This window comes from Microcebus murinus, unplaced genomic scaffold (genome assembly GCF_040939455.1).
Source record: "Microcebus murinus isolate Inina unplaced genomic scaffold, M.murinus_Inina_mat1.0 scaf003_hap2_Mmur4.0, whole genome shotgun sequence".
NCBI lineage: Eukaryota > Metazoa > Chordata > Mammalia > Primates > Cheirogaleidae > Microcebus > Microcebus murinus.
In genome coordinates, this window is record NW_027438949.1 from 575,577 (window position 1) to 595,878 (window position 20,302).

Consider the following 20,302-nt stretch of genomic DNA (forward strand, 5'->3'; position numbering starts at 1 on the left):
AAGCCTCTCGCTAGTCTAACCAGAGACAGAAAATAAAGGACCCTAATGAACTCAATCAGAAATGAAAAAGGATAGGACAACCAAAGATGGACAAAAAAAAAAAAAAGAAAAAGGAGATATTATAACTGATACCACAGAAATATAAAATATCATTTCTGAATACTATAAAAATCTCTATGTACATAAACTTAAAAATGTTGAAGAAATGGATGAATTCCTGGAAACACACAACCTCTCTAGGCTCAATCAGGAAGAAACAGAACTCTTGAACAGATCGAATAATTAAATTTAAGCAGCAATAAAAATCTTCCAACAAAAAAAGTCCCAGACCAGATGGTTTCACAGCCAAATTTTGCCAGACCTACAAAGAAGAACTGGTACCTACACTGCAGAAATTATTTCATAACATTGAGAAGGAAGAAATCCTCCCCCAGTCGTTCTATGAAGCCATTGTCACCTCGATACCAAAGTCAGAAAACGACACAACAAAAAAAGAAAACTACAGACCAATATCTGATTTTAATACAGATGCAGACATTCTCAATAAAATTCTAGCAAACTGAAATCTGCTGCACATCAAAAAAATAATCCACCACGACCAAGTGGGCTTCATCCAAGAGACGCAAGGATGGTTTAACATACACAAACCCACAGCCAAATACCATACTTAACGGGGAAAAATTGAGAGCATTCCCACTTAGAAGTGGAACCAGACAAGGTTGCCCACTGTCATCACTTCTATTCAACATAGTGCTGGAAGTTGTAGCCAGGGCAATCAAACAAGAGAAGGAAATCAAGGGTATCTAAATGGGGAAAGAAGAGGTCAAACTATCTTTGCTGATGATATAATCTTATATCTAGAAAACCCCAAAGATTCTGCCAAGAGACTCCTGGAATTGATAAATTCAGCAAAGTTTCAGGTTACAAAATCAACGTACACAAATCAGTAGCATTCCTCTATGCCAACAACAATCAAGCTGAGAACCAAATCAAAGACTCAATACCTTTCACAATAGCGACAAAGAAAATCAAATACCTAGCACTATATTTAACCAAGGAGGTGAAATACCTCTACAGGGAGAACTATGAAACACTGAGGAAAGAAATCATAGGGGATGTAAACAAATGGAAAAACATCATGCTTATGGACCAGTAGAATCAACATTGTTAAAATGTCTATACTACCCAAAGTAATTTACAGATTCAATGAAATTCCCAATAAAATAATGCCATTTTTTTACAGATCTAGAAAAAATAATTCTATGCTTCACATGGAACCAGAAAAAAAGACCGAATAACCAATGCAACCTTAAGCAAAAAGAACAAATCAGGAAGCACTGGCTGGGCATGGTGGCTCATGCCTATAATCCTAGCACTCTGGGAGGCCAAGGCAGGAGGACCACTTGAGGCCAGGAGTTTGAGGAGGCATCACTTTATCAGACTTCAAGCTATACTCAAGGCTATAGTAGCCAAAATAGCATGGTACTGGCACAAGAACAGACATAGAGCAATGGAACACAACAGAGAACCCAGATATAAAACCATCCTCATATTGCCATCTGATCTTTGACAAAGCAGACAAAAACATACACTGGGAAAAAGAATCATATTCAATAAATGGTGCTGGGAAAATTACATAGCCACATGTAGAAGACTGAACAGGATCTGTACCTCTCACCACTCACAAATAATCAACTCACGATGAATAACAGACTTAAACCTAAGGCATGAAACTAAGAATTCTGGAAGAAAATGCTGGAAAAATCCTTATAGATATCGGCCTAGGCAAAGAATTTATGAAGACGACCCCAAAAGCAACCACAGCAACAACAAAAGTAAATAAATGGGACCCGATCAAATTAAAAAGCTTCTGCACAGCCAAGGAAACAATAAAGTGAACAACCAACAGAATGGGAGAAAATATATGCATGCTATACATCTGATAAAGGGCTGATAACCAGAATCTACAAAGAACTCAAGAAAATCAGCAGGAAAAAAAAATCAAACAACCCCGTTAAAAAGTAGGCAAAAGACATGAACAAAAACTTTTCAAAAGATCAACTAATGGCCAACAAACATATGAAAAAATGTTCAAAGCCTCTAATCATCATGGAAATGCAAATAAAAACCACAATGAGATATCACTTAACTCCAGTGACAATGGCTTTTATAAAAAAAATCCCCAAATGCTCGTGTGGATGTGGAAAGATAGGAACAGTTACACACTGTTGGTGGGACTGCAAACAAGTACAACCTCTATGGAAGGTAGTATGGAGATACCTCAAAGAACTAAAAGCAGAGCTACCATTTGATACTGCAATCCCACTACTAGGTATTTACCCAAAGGAAAAAGAGACGTTTTATAAAAGACACCTGCACCTGAATGTTTATAGCAGCACAATTCACAATTACAAAGATGTGGAAACAACCCAAGAGCCCATCAGTACACGAGTGGATGAATAAAATGTGGTATATGTATATCATGAACTACTACTCAGCCATGAAAAAATGGTTAACTAATACCTCTTATATTTATCTGGATGGACTTAGAGACCATTCTTCTAAGTGAAGTATCACAAGAATGGAAAAACAAATACCACATGTACTCACCATTAAATTGGAACAAATTGAACAACACTTATGTGTACATATGGAAATAAAACTCATCAGAAATCAAGCAGGGGTGAAGGGGAGAAGGGGATGAGTAAATTCACACCTAACAGGTACAATGCACACTGCTTGGGCAATGGGAACACTTACAACTTTGACTCAAACTGTACAGAATTTATGTAACCAAATATTTGTACCCCCATAATACTCTGAAATTTAAAAAAAGTCCTCTCTCTAGGGCAGTTTAGGCCTCCTTCTGCCTCTTCTGTTGTGCAGACAGATGTTTTTAATAACCACAAGCAGGAAAGAAACACTTGCTTACTTGGCAAGCCCCGGCCCTTGAAGGTCTTGGCAACCACAGCAGTGGGCTTGCTCTTTACTTGAGTTGCCTGCCAGAACACTCGGCATAGCGCCTCCACATCACGGCCATCCACCACGTAAGTATTCCACCTGTCAACAGAGGAAGAGGCCAGGTTACAAGAAACAAAGGGTGGTGGGACAGAAAGAAGGTAAAGCAAGAGAGGATATGGTTACCCAAAGGCTTCACAGCGCTTCTGATAGATATCTATGCAGTGTTCAGCGGGCAAGGTACCACTGTGTCCCAGGCGGTTCACATCAAAAATTGCCACGAGATTGTCCAGACCATAGTAGGAAGCGAAGGCCAATGCTTCCCAGACGGAGCCTTCTGAGGACTCGCCATCTCCCATGAGGCAGAATACCCGGTAGCTAGAGCAAGACAAGCGAGGTTTAGGACCTTCTTTTGGGCTGAGGGCTCATCTGGGTCACTCAGCAAATGTACTTTTTCGAAGAGAAACAAAGGAACAGCCTGGAGAAGCTGCTTTAGATCATCAGGTCCCAAAGACTATTTTCCTCATCAGCTCTGCACAAATTTAGCAGCTGAGGAAATGAAGCTTTAAAAGCTTGGGTCTCATGAGATGGGCTTCACTTTCAGTTAGTTCTCCTATTCTAGCTGTGAGCCTATTTTTAGGTTCTCCTGCCACTTCTCCTGATCAACAAGCATGATAACAAGAGGGGAATAGGAAAAAAAGCAATCCCCTTAAATCCCCAAACCATTTACACACACATTTTCTTATATTCTATAAGTTCCATTTTAAAGCACTGCCACCTTTTATTTCTGATCTTACAGTTTATTCACAGTAATCACAACAATCAAAACATTCTACACCTCAGGAGCACATGTTCTGTTATAAACATTAAACTCCTCCATTAAGAAACAAAATGAATGCTTATCTCCTAGATCTCACTCAAGTGTTGGAATGTTTTAAAAAATTATTAACCCTAGGATAAGAACTAACAGAGGCAATAATGTATGAATTTCAACAGACATGTGGGAAATGGAACAGAGGGGTTGCCATGGAATGGAATGGGGACTGGCCCTATAGGGCTCCTCTCCACCCCACAGAGCTAGGTACCTGTCCTGAGATCTCCAGAGGGGGCGTGGGGCAGGGCAGTTAAGTGGTTTCTGGGTAAGCACCTTACCTGGCCTTGTCAAAGTACTTGCCAGTATATGCCATCCCGCATGCGGCCCCCAGTCCCTGCCCGAGCCATCCTGTTGCCACATCAACAAATGACAGTCTCTGTGAGAGAGAAGGGACCTAATTAACCTACGCACAGTTGCAGGACAGTTATCAAACTTCCAGCTGAGTGCAGGCTGCTTCTGTTGGCCATATAGCTGTATTCCATCAGAACAGCCAACCCCACCCTGCTGGGTGAATTCCTCTTCACCATACCCCCATATACCCCAAGTTTCAGATCATGTTACACATGGACCACAGGTCAAGAATAGAGCCCAGCCTGGGCTAGAAACTGGGGTTGACAAAGAAGATGAAGACATCCATTGTCCATGCCAGGGAGCTATAGGTAATCCACACTGTGTGGTGAGCAAGACTAGAGTTTTGGGAGCACAGAGGAGGGAGCCTAAGTGTAAAGCAGGAAACACAAGGCATGATTCTTGCCATTTTCACAAGGCCTTTTTCCAGCCACAAACAAATCACACGTTGAATCTTTTAGGGAATGCGGGTTCTTAGAATGACGTTCCACTACCATTCTACCCTCCCCTGCAACATCCTGTTTGTATGCACAGGGTTATCATTGTCCCAAGAGGAGAAGGAGGCCCTCTGAGGGCCACAAGACCATGCCAAAGGTCTGCTGCACTCATGGGAGAAGCTCCAGTTCTAAGCTTTCAGACATACTGTATTTATTCAACAGCTTCTGCTGCCACCATCTCAGCATGGCCTCTATCATTGCAGAGGCCTCCTTCCTGGACTCCCTCCCTCACCCATTTCCATTTTCAACCCAGCCACCAGTGGGAGCCTGTTAAAACTTAAGCTGGCTCATGTCTCTGTTAAGTATCCCAGGTCTTCCCCTCTCCTGTCAAGTAGAGCTCAACGTCTTATACTGGCCTGCACACTCCAGCCCCCATCACCTCCAAATCCCCCTCCCACTGCTCCAGCATCCTGGTCTCCTTGTTGCCCTTGAACACAATGGCCACAGGCCTGCCTGAGGGCCTTAGCACTTGTGGCTTCCTTTACCTGAGTGCTTATGCCTAGATATGTGCACAGCTCACTCTCTGATCACTTCCAAATCTGCTCAAACGTCAAAATCAAGATCTTTCTGAACCATTCTTTTACAGCTAGTGCCTCCCACCCCCTCTACTTTACTTGATTCCAAATGCTCAGCTCCATCTGTCATACTATCTTTTCATTCATGAGTTTGTTTCTTCTCTGTCCCCATCCTCTGTTCAAACATTAGCTCCATTCAAGCAGAGATTGGTGTGTTCATCACTACCACAGATGAATGAATGGTACTTGTTATTCTCAGATCTCTTTCCCTTCTTGCTTCCTACTCTCGACTCTTTCCTGGGCTCTTTTGAACTTCCCTGGCATTTGCTACATGCTTTGTGTCCTTGGATTCCTTTTCAGTTTTGCATCTCTAGCCTAGCAGAACTGTCCCACTGAAGTCTCTTCTGGCCAAGTCTCTAGCTCCATCTTCCTCCCCATGGCACTGACCTCACTCCTGTAACAAGCTCTGGCTCCTAGTTGCCCTGCACACCCTTGGAGGCCCTACAATACCATGAACCAAGCCTGGGCTCAGCACTCAAACCAACTCTGCCTCCCCAACTGTGAAGCATGGGGCAAGCAAGCCCACCTTCTAAAGGCTTTACCTTATGGGTACAAATGGAGACAAGAGCCTCCTTTAGGTGGCAGGAGGCTGTAAGGGTAGACTAAGAATGGTGGGGATCAACACAATACCTGGCATGGTGGAAGTGCCCCCACATGGGTTACCTTCTTTTCCCCAAGAACTCACATGCTGTGGGAGAATACAGGGAGATTGAGGGCTGGAATGTGTGTAAGGTGCTATTGGCACCCAAAAAAGAAAGACTTCTCTCCCAGATGGTACTTCTCATCCTCGTTCCAGCACAAAGTGTGCTTCAAGAACAAGTTTACAAAAAGGCCTTTTGGTTGCTTTCCAGGCCTCCCTGGCTGGAGAAAAAAAAGAGCTGACAAAACAAAAACAAAAGCCTCGGTGGGGGGACAGGGATCACAAGCCCTATACCTTGGAAAGTCTGTAGCACCACGACAGCTCTAAGGGAATCCAAGAACCTGACAGTCAATGACAATGCTGGGCCTTGGCAGTCAGCTTCTTTTTTTTTCTTTCTTTTTGAGACAGAGTCTTACTCTACTGCCTGGGCTAGAGTGCTGTGGCATCAGCCTAGCTCACAGCAACCTCAAACTCCTGGGCTCAAGCAATCCTCCTGCCTCAGCCTCCCGAGTAGCTGGGACTATAGGCATGTGCCCCCATGCCCGGCAAATTTTTTCTATAGATTTTTAGTTGTCCAGTTAATTTCTTTGTATTTTTAGTAGAGACAGGGTCTTGCTCTTTCTCAGGCTGGTCTCAAACTCCTGACCTCAAGCGATCCTCCTGCCTTGGCCTTCCAGGGTACTAGGATTACAGGTGTGAGCCACTGCGCCCAGCCAGCAGTCAGCTTCTTAATGTGATATTCTGCATTAGACACCTGCACCTAAAGAGATGATTGCTTTGGGTGCACCCACCATGAAGGCCCTAACCGTTCTCCTGTAGTGTGTCCATTTACTCCATTCTGAGTCAAAACCATGACAGACTGTGCTTCCTGTGCGTTTTCTCTTTTCTTTCTGATTTTATCTGCTGGCTAAATCTGATGAATACACAAATTCTGGCAGCTGAACAGTACTCATTGTGTTCTTTATCCCTCTAAGGCCAATGACTCTGATAGCAGTGGTTATATGATAATCTACACATCCTTCCTTTTTTTAAACCAGAAATCTGAACACCCATATTGTGTTTGTATATCCAAATTTTTTCAGGTTTTTTTTTTTGTAAATAAAGTTCAAGGTTATAGACAAGTTATAAGACTAGTATAATGAATTCCCACACCCCCTTTACTCTGATTCACCAACTGTTACCGATGGACCACATTTACTTTATCTATTTACACACACATAAAATCTATTTATTTTTTTGCCAAACTGTTTCAGACACCAAGACAAAGGTCACAATTATAACTCTTAGGCTATGGTAGGAACCGGGCTGCAGAGCTCTAACCACCCCCCTCTGTCCAGGAAAACTGCCTTTCATGAAACTTAGGAAGGGGGGCACACAGTAGGAGCTGACCAACAGGTACAAAACTTCACCTGTATTTACAGCTGCTCTCCCTCCCCATTGTTTGCATCACCAGCTGAGCTCTGCCTCCCCCCTCTCCCATCTGTGAAAAATTGTCTTCCATGAAACCGGTCCCTGGTGCCAAAAAGGTTGGAGATCTCTGCCCCTAGGTACTTCAGCCATGCCTACAGTTTGATTTTGTCTTTAAACTACTTCCCACTGCCCTAATCTGGTATTTCTTCTTTATTTTAAATTTATTTTTAATTATTATAGTTGCATAATAGTTGCATATATTTATAGGGTACATGTGATGTTTTGATACAGGCATACAATGTGAATTAATCAAATCAGGGTAGTTGGGGTATCCATCACCTCAAGCATTGATTATTTCTTTGTTTGGGGAACATTCCGATTCCACTCTTCTAGTTAAAGTACACCTTTACTTATTGTTGATTATAGTCACTTTGTTGTTCTATCAAACATTGTTCATTCTATTTAAGTATATTTCTGCATTCATTAACTATCCCTACTTCCTAATCTGGTATCTCTGTTTGGACATGGTGCTGTACCAGCCAGGTTTTAAGTGATTTCCTTCAGAACACAGCATACTTTCAGATGGCATCAAACCAGCAACACATTCTCAGATTGACCTTGTTTTTAAGGTTCCTTTTCTTTCCTGTCCTCTAACATCATGAGGTAGCTGGTATTTATACCTAGTCTGATGAGAAGGTACACCATCAATTTCAGGCCATATCTGCAGAGAAATGGAAGGGAAAGCTGACTGATAGGGACAGAATGTCCTTCCAAGTCATACCCACTTTTCCTCAGGCCCAGCAAATTGGATCCACTAAGGTGGCCCACCTCTGTCCAGGCAGCCGAGAGGATGGGAGCAGCATAACCCTACCAAGGGGGGGCTTCAGTGTGAGGTGGGGTGGAGGCAAGGTACCACTAAAGGGAAGAAAGCACACCTGTTGCCACAAGCCACCCTTCCAGATACACAAGCCACATGGCTTCAAGTGGTCCTCACTAGAATACCCTTTAGATCCTTACGATGCAAAACACGAAGAACCAAAATGACAAGTCCATTCCAGGCCTTGTTCCTACGTGGTGGCTTTTAAAAATGGGCTTAAGAAGCAAGCACTGGAGCAAGCCCTGGGCTCCCCTGATGGCATACCTTTGAGAGGATGAATCGGTCATTGTCCGGGTTCTCCGGGTCTGATTGTTTATACCTCATCGTGTGGAAGAACAGCACAGACATGATCTCGGCGGCACTGCTGCATGACATGGGGTGGCTGAAAGGCAAGCATGACACAGGTCATTTCTCACAGGCAAGTGATTTCCCAGGGACTTTGCTTCAGCACATGGTCTCCTCAGACCCGAAGCAGCAGTCATTTCTCCCAGCCCAGGAAGAACCCAGCCAAGGGTAAGGGATGCAGGGCCACAGCTTTCCAAGCTCATGTCTTTGAAGGATACTTTAAAGCACAGTAACCTCATGATCTCTCTCCCTGCACACAGCAAGATGCTCTGAAACCAGCCCCCTTCTATCAATAGAACGTCCTGCACTTGGGGCAAGTTCACTGTGACTCCAACTTGAGTATTCTTTCACTTGTTTGCATTCATTTACAGTACTTCACTTGCTGAGAAAATTTCAGAAGCACTGCCAATGAGAAACACCATGATGGTCTCATCCTACTACCTAAAATGCATTTCTTTTAAGAAGTGAATGGTAAAAGACTGAGACATTTCTCATGGTCAATTAACTCAGGCCCTTTCTGAATGCCACCAAAATAACTACTGTTCTTAAAAAATCAGCCTGCATGTGAGTTCAGCCAGTCCCTAATTAATTAAAAAGGGGGAGAGGACAGGAAAAAACCAAATCCCTGGAGCCCTGCCCCAAGTGTTAGAAAAATATTTTAGGCCTAGTTCATTCACGTTAATAATCTCATTTCAAATTTCACAATAAAGAAAATGGGGACTTAAACCTTTTACCTTGCAAATGTCCTTCACATGGATGATTTACATTTAAAAGCCATAGAGATCTCTTGAGAAAATGCAACCCTCTGTTATTAATTTTGAGGGTGAAAGGAGCAAAATAAATATGTAACAGTATTTCAAAAATATATAGGTCTTAATCACGTTCACTGTCCTTTTACTATCATAGCCCAGGCTCCACGGCAAGATTCAAAAAGAGATATACTAAGTATTTCCTCTGACCACAATGGGATGAAGTTAGAAATCAATAACAGAAGGAAAACTGGAAAATCCATACATTTGTGAAAATTAAGCAACACACAACCAATGGGTCAAAAAAAAAAATCACAAGGAAAATTAGAAAACAGAGACAAATGAAAACAAAAGCACAAGATACCCAAACTTCTGGGATGCAGCAAAAGTAGTGCTTAGAGGGTTGTTTTTTTTTTTTTTTTTTTTGAGACAGAGTCTTGCTCTGTCACCCAGGCTAGAGTGCAGTGGCATCATCATAGCACACTGCAGCCTCAAGCTCCTGGGCTCAAGTGATCCTCCTGCCTCAGCCTCCTGAGTAGCTGAGACTACAGATGTGCACCACCACACCCCAGTAATTTTTCTATTTTTTGTAGCGATGGGTGTCTCTCTCTTGCTCAAGCTGGTGAAGGGAATTTTTTGAGATAGGGTCTCACTATGTTGCCCTGGCTGGTGTCTAACTGCTGGGCTCAAGTGATCCTCCCACCTCAACCTATAGTCCCAAATAGCTGGGACTATAGGCACATGCCATCACTCCCAGCCCCAGAGGGAAATTTATTGCTATAAATACATTTTTTAAAAATACCTCAAATCAATAACCTAACTTTACAACTTAAGGAACTAGAAAAAGAAAAAACAAAATCTAAAGGTAGCAGAAGGAAGGAAAAAATAAAGAACAGAAATAAATGAGAGAGACTAATAGAGAAAAAAAATCAATGAAATCAAAAGGTTTTTTTGAAAAAATATTTTAAAAACTAGCTAGATAAACTAAGTAAAAAATGGAAGACAAATGAAATCAGAAGTGAAAGTGGGAATATTACTACTGCTACTAAGTAAAAAGGGTAAGAGTGTATTATGGTAACTGTATGCCAACAAAAGGGTTAACCTCTAAGAAATGGATAAATTTCTGGAACACAAAACTCCATATGACTTAATCATGACAATAAAATATGAATAGACTTACAGCTATTAATAGTAATGTGACTTAAGTGGTAATCAAGAAACTCCAGACATGGCTGGAGCAGGGTAGCTCACAACCTGTAATCCTAGCACTCTGGGAGGCTGGAGGATCGCTTGAGCTCAGGAATTGGAGACCAGCCTGAGCAAGAGTGAGACTCCCGTCTCTACTAAAAATAGAAAAATTAGCTGGGCGTGGTGGTGGTGCCTGTAGTCCCAGCTACTCGGGAGGGACTACAGAAGACTGCTTGAGCCCAGGAGTTTGAGGTTGCTGTAAGCTGGGCTGACGCCATGGCACTCTAGCCCAGGAGACGGGTAAGACTGTCTCAAAAACCAACAAACAACGACTTCCTACAAAGAAAAGCTCTCCACCTGATGGCCTCAGTGGTGAATTTTACCAAACATTTACAGACCAATATCCCATATGAATACTGATACGAAAATCCTCCACAAGATACTAGCAAACCCAACAACTCATTTTTGCTCTGATTCTTACCAGCCGACCGCTTTATTTTAATTTCTTTTACCCTGAAGTCCTAGGTTAGGGTCATTCATTCATACCCTGGCACCCAGTACAACTGCTTGCACAGGAAGCCTTGCTCCCTGCTAAAATGCAAACCACAGTTAGGCCAATCTGATCCCAGGGTTATCGCCAGCCCATCTGACTCAGATCTATATTCTTTTCTCTTAATGGGTAAGGCTGTGGGGGACCTCCAGAACCTCGGCAGTGGAGGGGGAGCGGGAGGGGTGCAAGAGGCGGGCACCCAAGCACAGGCTGGCCATTTAGACTGGCGGGGACAGTGCCTCATGGGCATCGAAGGGTGGTAGCTAGACCCCAATGGCCTGAGATAAGTCCTCTAAGACCAAGTCCACTGAGCTCCCATAATTCTACGGCCTCGTCGCCGCCAGACCCGCCGCCCCACACGATGCGAGTTTAGACGAGGGGAATTTACCCAGAGCTTGAGGCACACGTGGCCCTGATGGCATGGATGCGCAGGCGGTTGGCCAAGTCTCGCAGCACTTGCACCGTCTTTTCGTCGGGCCTGGCCTCGTCTGCCATCGCAGTGCTCGCTTCAGCATCGGCCATGAGTGTGACCGCGTCGGCGTCTACGGAACAAATGTGGTCGGGTTTGCTCCGCATCTACCACGTGACCTTTGTTTCGATCCCTCCGCAGCGATCCTTCCGCGCGGATCCCTCCGCGCCACTCTCTTCCCGCGCCCACTTCAATGCATTTCAGTAGTCACTTACACATGCGACATTATTCAGAATAATTCCATTTCTTTTTGTCTTTTCTCAGGCCGTCAGTTGCCAAGGAGTTTCCCTCTGCCAGCGAGCACAGGGTCTCCTTTGGGGTGGTAAAAATGTTCTGGAACTAGGTGGTCACGGTAGTTGTACAACGTGGTAAATGTTGTACATGGGTCGAATTACACACTGGAAAGTAGTTACAAAGGTGAAGTTTCCATTGTGTTCATTTTATCGCGATAAGGTCACGGTGGAATTTCAAAGTTGGCCGATGGCCACCCTCTCTCCCAATAGCAGCCCAGGCTCTAGGTGGGCTTTTTAGCAGACGCCAGCCCAGCATGTTCTAGAAATGTCCTTTCTAGAACATTCTATTTTTTTTTCTGACACAGTCTGGCTGTGTCACCTGGGCTGCAGTGCCATGGCATCAGGAACTTCAAACTCCTGGGCTCAATCGGTCTTTCCTATAGTCCCTCCGGAGTGGCCCGGCAAATTTTTTCTATTTTTAGTAGAGCTGAGTCTCACTCTTGCTCAGGGTGGTCTCGAACTCCTGAGCTCAAACCGTCCTCCCGCCTAGGCCTCCCAGAGTGCCGGGATTACAGGCGTGGACCACTGCGCCCAGCCTCTTTTCTAGAACATTCTATAAGGCAAGCTCCAAGCTCCATGTGCCTGTTGAGGTGGTGTTAGCCCAATGCCAGCCTGTAATGTGACCAGGTAGCCTGACTGGAGTAAGCTCCTGGAACTGACTTTGCCTTCAGAGATGCCATTTCCACAACAATATACCGAAGTTCAACCACTTGGGAGCCCAACTGCTCCATCTTAGTTCAAAAATGCCAAATTCCTGCATGAGATTCCCAGAGTGTCACCTGAATGCCATTAGGTTCCCATGTTCTTGCTGGGTTAAAGGGTATGTACATTTAAAATTTTAATAGATATTGCCTAATTGCTCATCAAAAACCCTGAACCTGTATATACTCCTACTTGCAGAGTATATGAGTGATCATTTCCCTGCATCCTTATCAACACCGATATTGTTAAACTTTCTCATCTTTGGCATTTTGATGGATGAAAAAATAGTAATCATTGCTTTCACTTAGCATTCCCTGATCACCTTGCAGTTGTGCTGGGTTTCTTTTGTATTTCGACCTGTCTGAATTGTGCATTACTATCCTTTAATGTCTTTATATCGGATTATTTATTTGTAGTTTACAAATTTGTAGGAGTTCTTTATATATTATGTTGATTATCCACTTACCTATTGGAGATATTCCAAGTCTTTTTTCTCATCGTGTTGCATTTTTCAATGGTAAAGGAGATACTTTATTTTTAAGAAAAAACAAACCCTAAATGTTGCTTCTTTTTAACTTTGGAATTTCTTCTCCATGCAGAAGGTTTTGAAATTTTTTATGTAATAAAATATGTAAATTTTTTCTTTATGGAATTTTGGTTTGAGTCTTGCTTAGAAAGCTCATCTTCACCCAAAGATTATAAAAACATTTCTTATTATGTACTAATAAGTTTATAGTTTTGCTTTTTATATTTCTTTGTTCCGTCTGCACTTTATTATTGTATAAAATATAAAGTAGCACTCTAATATTTTTTGAAGTACTCCATTTTCCCAGTACCATGTTTAGTATTCTTTTTTAAAAATGTCGTAGCTATTATTTTGCATTTTCTCTTCTAAATAAACTTTGGAATCAGCTAATTTAAGATTCATGAGACATTCATTCCCCCTGGGTTTTTAATTGGAATTTCATGGAAGGTTACTACGCAGAGAGATAATGTCTTTACAATACTGAGTCTTCTCAAGAATATAGCATATAGCCAATTAGAAATCACATCTTATTGGCATCCTATTTTATATTTTCTGGTTATCCTGAGGTCTTATTTCTCTTTGTTTTTCCTTCTCTTCCTTTTGTTGGATTAATCAAGTTCCATTCCCACCTTGGTTATTTGGATGCTATGTACATATCTGGGTTCTATACTTCTAGTGTTACTTTTGATTTTTTTCACTAATATATTTTTCTCTCAATTTTGAGTTTTACATTGTATCTATTAATATAAAATTTCCCCCAGAATAAGTCATTAGCAAACTTTTATTTTCCCTGTTTACAACTTGCTTTTTAAATAGTTACTTAGATCTTACATTTATCAATGGTACACATGAATATAGTTTAAAGCAGGGGTCAGCAAACTTTTCTGTAAAGGGCCAGATAGTAAATACTTTAGGCCACATGGTCTCTGTTGCAACTACTCTACTCAGCCATTGCTGTAACATGAAAGCAGCCATAGACAATACCTGAATGAATGAGTGTGGATGTGTTCCAATAAAACTTTGTTTATAGACATTGAAGTTTGAATCTTATGTAGTTTTCACATGTCAAGAAATATTCTTATTTTCGATTTTTCCAACAATTAAAAAATGTAAAAACTATTCTTAGCTCATAGGCCATACAAAAACAGGCAGAGGGCCTTTGGGGAATACTTTGCTGACCACTGGTTCAAAGAGTTAAGGGGTTCTATAAGGTTTATTACAAAAAAAGTAGCACTCCCTGGCCTTTAACCACCTACTTCCCAGAATCAACCACTTTCAATGCTTTTAGTTGTTTCTTTTGGTATTTACCTCCAATTTTCTAAATAATTTGTTTATAGTCCTATTTCTTTGTTTTTTAAATATATATTATCAATTACCACTTGATTTCTCACTATAAAAGATGATGGCTGGACACCGTGGCTCACTCCTATAATCCCAGCACTTTGGGAGGCTGAGGCGGGAGGATCCCTTGAGGCCAGGAGTGTGAAACCAGCCTGGGCAACATAGTGAAACACTCTCTATATAAAAATTTTAAAAATTAACCAGGTGTGGTGGTAGGTGCCTGCAGTCCTAGCTACCTGGAAGGCTGAGGCCTCCAGGAGGTTGGCTTGAGCCCAGGAGTTCAGGGTTATGGTGAGCTGTGATGACACCATTGCACTCTGGCCTGGGCAACAGAGTGAGACCTTGTCTCTATTAAAGAAAAAAAAATGACGATATAGCTCTTTCACCTGCCCCCACCAACACACACTTCCTGTTCCCCATCCTTCCAGTCCTGTGTACAATGATTTTGGTTAGATAGTTCTGTATTTACATTATCAAATTCATGGAAACATTAGGCACAACTGAGTAATGACTATGATGACTCTTCCTTTCTCTCCCAACTTTTTGTTTTCCTTGGAGTCATCCTCTTTTTGCTTGTTCTCTATTACTGATCACTAGTTCAAGACTTCCCTCAATTGTCTAAATCTCCTTATGCATATGTTGGAAGATGTCTGGCATTCTAGTAGTTTTCATTACCTTGGAGCTGTCTTGGAGCCTTTTGACTTGCTCTCCAGGACTGCTGCCAAGCCATTAGCCTGGGCTCTCCTATCATCCTGGAGATTGCCTGTTTTTTGGCTTGGGTCCCCTGTTTCCTAGATACCATCTCCATCTTTTCCTTAGAATAGTGCCTGATTTGGTGGCACACTTTCTCAAGTAGCTTCCAGAGAAAGAATGTAGAGGAAGTAAACTATTTGAGTTCTTTCATGTCTGAAAATGTTTATAGTCTAACTTCATAAGTTGACAGTTTGGGTAAAGAATTCTAGGTTGGAAAATCATTTTTTCCCTCAGAATTTTGAAGGCATTACTTTATAGTCTTCTAGTTCCCCCATGCTGTTGCTTGAAAGTCTGAAGGTACTCTGACTTCTGATTCTTTGCGACCTTTTTTTCCCATGACAGTTACTCTCTTAGTGTATTGAAGATATTATTCAACTGTCGTCTGGATTTCATTGGTGCTATTGAGAAGTCAGCTTGAAGTATAAAAATAATGGTTTTAAAGGTAATCAGCTTTTTATCTCAGGCAGCTTTTAAGATCTTGTGTCTAGGTATCGACCTATTTCTGTCTTTCCTGCTTGGGATTTATTGGGCTTTTTTAATTTGCAGATTTGTGTCTTTCATCAGTTTTGGAAAGTTCTTAGGGAGTATCTTTCAAAATATTGCTGCTGTTTCATTCTAGCTTCTCTTTCTGGCATGAAATTTAGATTTTTGTTAGACCTTCTCACACTATCTTCTATTTTTCAAATTTTCTATTTCTTTGAGCCTCTGTGCTGCATTCTGGATACTTTCTTTAGCTCTGTTGTACAATTTACTGATAGTCTCTCCAGTCATATCTAATCTGCTACTAAATCCATCTATTGAACATTAAAAAATTTTTTAAGCCATGAAATCTGACATATGTACACAAAGGTACAGAAAACATCAACATATATTTTAAGAAACAATGATAACATGAACACACATTTAACTAGTACTCAAGGCAAGCACCCCAGCCTCCACATGTCCTCTCCAGTCACAGTTCCCTTTTCCCAGCTTAGTGGAAACCAGCATCCTGAAGTTCATGTTACTAACATCCATGTTTTTCTGTATAGCTTTACTGCTTGTGTAGGCATCTCTACATAAAATCATTTTGTTTTGCCTGCTTTTGGAATTTATATAAATGGAATCATACAAAATATAGACTTTCTATTTGGCTTCTTCAACATTATGCTTGTGAAATTCATTTGTGATTTTCAAGGATGTAGTTCGTTTTCATTGCTGTACAGTTGTATATTGTTGCATATATTACAGTTTCCTTACACATTCTACTCCTTGATAGGCACATGGGTTGTTTCTAGTAGTTGGTCTTGGAGAACATTAGTGTACCTGTCTCCTGGGGATATTGCTTATGAATGCAATTGCTGGATTATTCAGTATGCATGTCTTCAACTTTATGATACTACCAAATGCTTTTCCAAAGTAGTTATACCAATTTACTCTCCCACCAGTAGTGATTGAGAGTTCCTGTTGATCCACATCCTTGTCACTTATTTTTTTTTGAGACAGAATCTCACTTTGTTGCCCAGGCTAGAGTGAGTGCCGTGGCATCAGCCTGGCTCACAGCAACCTCAATCTCCGGGGCTTAGCGATCCTACTGCCTCAGCCTCCCGAGTAGCTGGGACTACAGGCATGGACCACCATGCCCAGCTAATTTTTTTTGTATATATATTTTTAGTTGGTCAATTAATTTATTTCTATTTTTGGTAGAGACGGGGTCTCGCTCAGGCTGATTTCGAACTCCTGACCTTGAGCAATCCGCCTGCCTCGGCCTCCCAAAGTGCTAGGATTACAGGCGTGAGCCACCACGCCCGGCCCCTTGTCACTTATTGTTTGCCTAAATTTGGCCAATCTGCTGGGTGTGTAGTGTTATCACATTGTGTTTTTTTTTTAAATCAAGGTATAATTTATTTACAGTAAATAAAATACCCGAACCGAGCTGTCTATTACAATATAATCACTTTTTTTTTTTTTTTTTGGAGACAGAGTCTCACTTTTGTTGCCCTGGCTAGAGTGAGTGCCGTGGCGTCAGCCTAGCTCACAGCAACCTCAAACTCCTGGGCTCAAGCGATCCTCCTGCCTCAGCCTCCCGAGTAGCTGGGACTACAGGCATGCGCCACCATGCCCAGCTAATTTTTTGTATATATATTTTTAGTTGGTCAATTAATTTCTTTCTATTTTTAGTAGAGACGGGGTCTCGCTCAGGATGGTTTCGAACTCCCAACCTGGAGCAATCCGCCCGCCTCGGCCTCCCAGAGTGCTAGGATTACAGGCGTGAGCCACCGCGCCCGGCCTATAATCACTTTTGATGTGCCACTGGGAAAGCATTTTCACATCACAAACTGTTGTGAAGGTGCTTACAGTTTCAAAGTAGAAACAAGGCTGGGCGCCGTGGCTCATGCCTGTGATTCCAGAACTTTGGGAGACTGAGACAGGAGAATCACTTGAGGCCAGGAGTTCAAGACCAGCTTGGCAACACAGCAAGACCCCATCTCTACAAAAAAATTTTTAAAAATTAGCCGGGCATGGTGGCCGATGCCTGTAGTCCCAGTTGCTTAGGAGGCTAAGGCAAGAGGATTGCTTGAGCCTGGAACTTTTTTTTTTTTTTTTTTTGAGACAGAGTCTCACTCTGTTGCCCAGGCTAGAGTGAGTGCTGTGGCGTCAGCCTAGCTCACAGCAACCTCAAACTCCTGGGCTCAAGCAATCCTGCTGCCTCAGCTTCCCAAGTAGCTGGGACTACAGGCATGTGCCACCATGCCCGACTAACTTTTTCTGTATATTAGTTGGCCAATTAATTTCTTTCTATTTATAGTAGAGACAGGGTCTCACTCTTGCTCAGGTTGGTTTCGAACTCCTGATCTTGAGCAATCCACCTGCCTCGGCCCCCCAGAGTGCTAGGATTACAGGCCTGAGCCACCTCGCCCGGCCAAGCCTGGAACTTTGAGGTTGCAGTGAGCTATGATCATGCCACTGTACTCCAGCCTGGACGACAGAGTGAGTCCCAGTTTCAACAAAAAAAAAAAAAAAGAAAAAGAAAAAAGAAAATAAAAGAAAAAGAGAAAAAAAAAAAAGAAAAAGAAAAAGAAAAAGAGAGAAAAAAAGAAAGAAACAGAACAAAGGTTTCACCTGAGCTGGCCCTACCTTCCTCTTCTAGATCCTTGTCCCCTACTCTGCCCTGGTCCACTGGGCTCCAGCTATGTTGCCAATGCCATCTTTATTTTAGAAGTGAGAAAACTGGGCCTCTGAGTGGTTTATCAACTTGTTCAACGTCTCAGGGTGGTAGATCTTGGATTTGAACTGGGTTCTATCTCAAAGGCAATGTTATTCCTTGCCATGTGAGAGACTCATTATTTTGTATTACAATAGACTTTTCCACCCTGGGCTGTCAGCTCTATGAGAGCAAGAAGTGTATCTGGCTTTTATGCCACATAGTAGGCCCTCAAGAAATATGTGTTGAATAAATAATTGGATGAATGAATGAACCTGTTAGGATGCAAATTTCTCTGGGAGTTGCAATATGGCAAGCTGTATGGGTTAATGGGAATGAGTTTATTCCATACTTTACAAGAACAGTTCTTTATAAATGAGAATCACAGTTGGTAATTCTTGAAAGGTAAAATAGAGGGAGAGGTCCAAGAACAGGCGGGTCAATTGTGGAGGGAAGATTCTAGCCATCTGGGGGTCGTAGGTAGTAAGATACACCCATAGAGCAAGGAGTCAGATGCTGAAAAGGTGGGGAGAAGAGCCCAGAAGATGAACTTGACCCCAGTATGCATTGGCCCCATCTTGAATGCACAAATGTTGTATGCATAAGTATTCATGCATATGTGTGTTTTTATGGAGTGAAGTCATGATGTGTCCAATTCTCCCATTATTTGTAGGTCGCAGAGTACCTATTTTGTGATTTTTGTTTCCAGATGCAGACAGAATACACCAAGAGCACAAGTGCAACCCTCCCCTCCAGTGTGCCTTCATGCAGATCCCTGTCCAGTGAAGATGGCCCCAGTGGCCACTGCAGCCTCTCGGACAGGGAGCTTGCCCGGAACTTACAGGATGGCATCAAGCACCGAATCCTCTACCTGTCAGAGCAGCTGAGAGTGGAGAAGGCTATCCGGGACGAGAACACCGTGGGCTACCTCAAGCTGGTGTCCAAAGCAGACCGGCACCAGGCCCTGCATATCCGGCAGGCCTTCGAGAAGGTAAACCAGCGTGCCTCTGCTACCATCGCCCAGATTGAGCGAAGGCTTCGCCAATGTCACCAGCAGCTCCAGGAGCTGGAGGAAGGATGCAGGCCCAAAGGCTTAGTGCTGACAGCAGAAAGTAACCCGAACAACTGTGAGCAGCCCAGTGAGAAGGCCCCATTTTTTGAGTCCCCCAAGCCAGGTAGGGAAGACTGCCTGCCCACCAGCCTGCCCAAAGTCATCAAAAACTTCACCCTAGAGAGTCACTTCCCTGGCTTGCAACAGGGAAAGTTGTCAAATTGTGTGGCCCAGCAACGAAACCTGCTGTTGCAGAAGGTGAAGGAAGAGCTGAAAGAAGTCAAGAAGTTCCACATCAGCCTCAAGGTGTCCTATCAGAGCCTAAAGGACAAGTATCTGACAGACCTGCAGGTGTCACTGGAGTCCCTTCAGGAGAAGAAATGCAGGTGAGGCGGAGCCCTTTCTCCTGCTTTGGCTCTGGGGACAGAAGCAGGCAGGGTACAGCCCCCAGGACCCATCTGTGGGAGGGTGAAAGGGAGCTGAGACTTGGGCTTAGAGAGTTAGGGTGAGGGGTAGTGGGAAGAGAAGGGCCAGCGGGTCCTTCAGTGGAGCGGGCTGCTTCTCTTCCTGTGGTCCCACACCTGCCTTGTCCCTTGCTGGCAAATGAGGCTTCAGCTCTACGGTTCCTGCCAGGTAGTTGTGGTGGCAACTGCATAGAGTCACCAGCCCTGGCTCTGCAGTAGCAGGAGACAGTGCAGTGGTGGCGAGAGTCCCTCAGATACCTCTGGTCCTGTTCAGCTGGGAAGATTTGACTCAGGACTGGAGTCGTCTTGCCAGCCCTGATCTCTTTACTTGTGCTTGTAGCTGAGCTGGGGTACAAGGTCAAGTATCAGATATTTGTTCTGAAGATGATTGCCTTCTGGTGAATGCTTTGTCCCCACGGTGCAGTGGCTCGATTTTATTTTCCTCTAAGACAAGACTGGGGCCCACCAATAGAAAAAAAAAAAAAAGGCAAACCACATCTCTCAAAGG

The 20,302-nt window shown here is 43.0% G+C and overlaps 2 protein-coding genes across 4 annotated transcripts in view; one reads left to right on the top strand and one right to left on the bottom strand.

Annotated features, from left to right (window-relative positions):
• TKTL1 (transketolase like 1) overlaps positions 1 to 11,562 on the bottom strand; it is a 40,107-nt gene extending 28,545 nt beyond the window's left edge. For both annotated transcript variants that reach the window (XM_012757285.2, XM_012757283.3), the window contains exons 1-5: positions 11,400 to 11,562; positions 8,444 to 8,561; positions 4,111 to 4,208; positions 3,145 to 3,336; positions 2,933 to 3,060 (exon numbers count right to left, since the gene is read on the bottom strand). In XM_012757285.2, coding sequence (XP_012612739.2) covers positions 2,933 to 3,060; positions 3,145 to 3,336; positions 4,111 to 4,208; positions 8,444 to 8,561; positions 11,400 to 11,533 — 670 coding nt within the window. In that variant the 5' untranslated portion in view covers positions 11,534 to 11,562. The remainder of the gene's footprint in view (positions 1 to 2,932; positions 3,061 to 3,144; positions 3,337 to 4,110; positions 4,209 to 8,443; positions 8,562 to 11,399) is intronic.
• The window catches only part of TEX28 (testis expressed 28), a 67,691-nt gene that overhangs the window by 31,258 nt on the left and 16,131 nt on the right, over positions 1 to 20,302 (top strand). For both annotated transcript variants that reach the window (XM_012757286.2, XM_020285020.2), the window contains one exon: positions 18,989 to 19,716. In XM_012757286.2, coding sequence (XP_012612740.1) covers positions 18,989 to 19,716 — 728 coding nt within the window. The remainder of the gene's footprint in view (positions 1 to 18,988; positions 19,717 to 20,302) is intronic.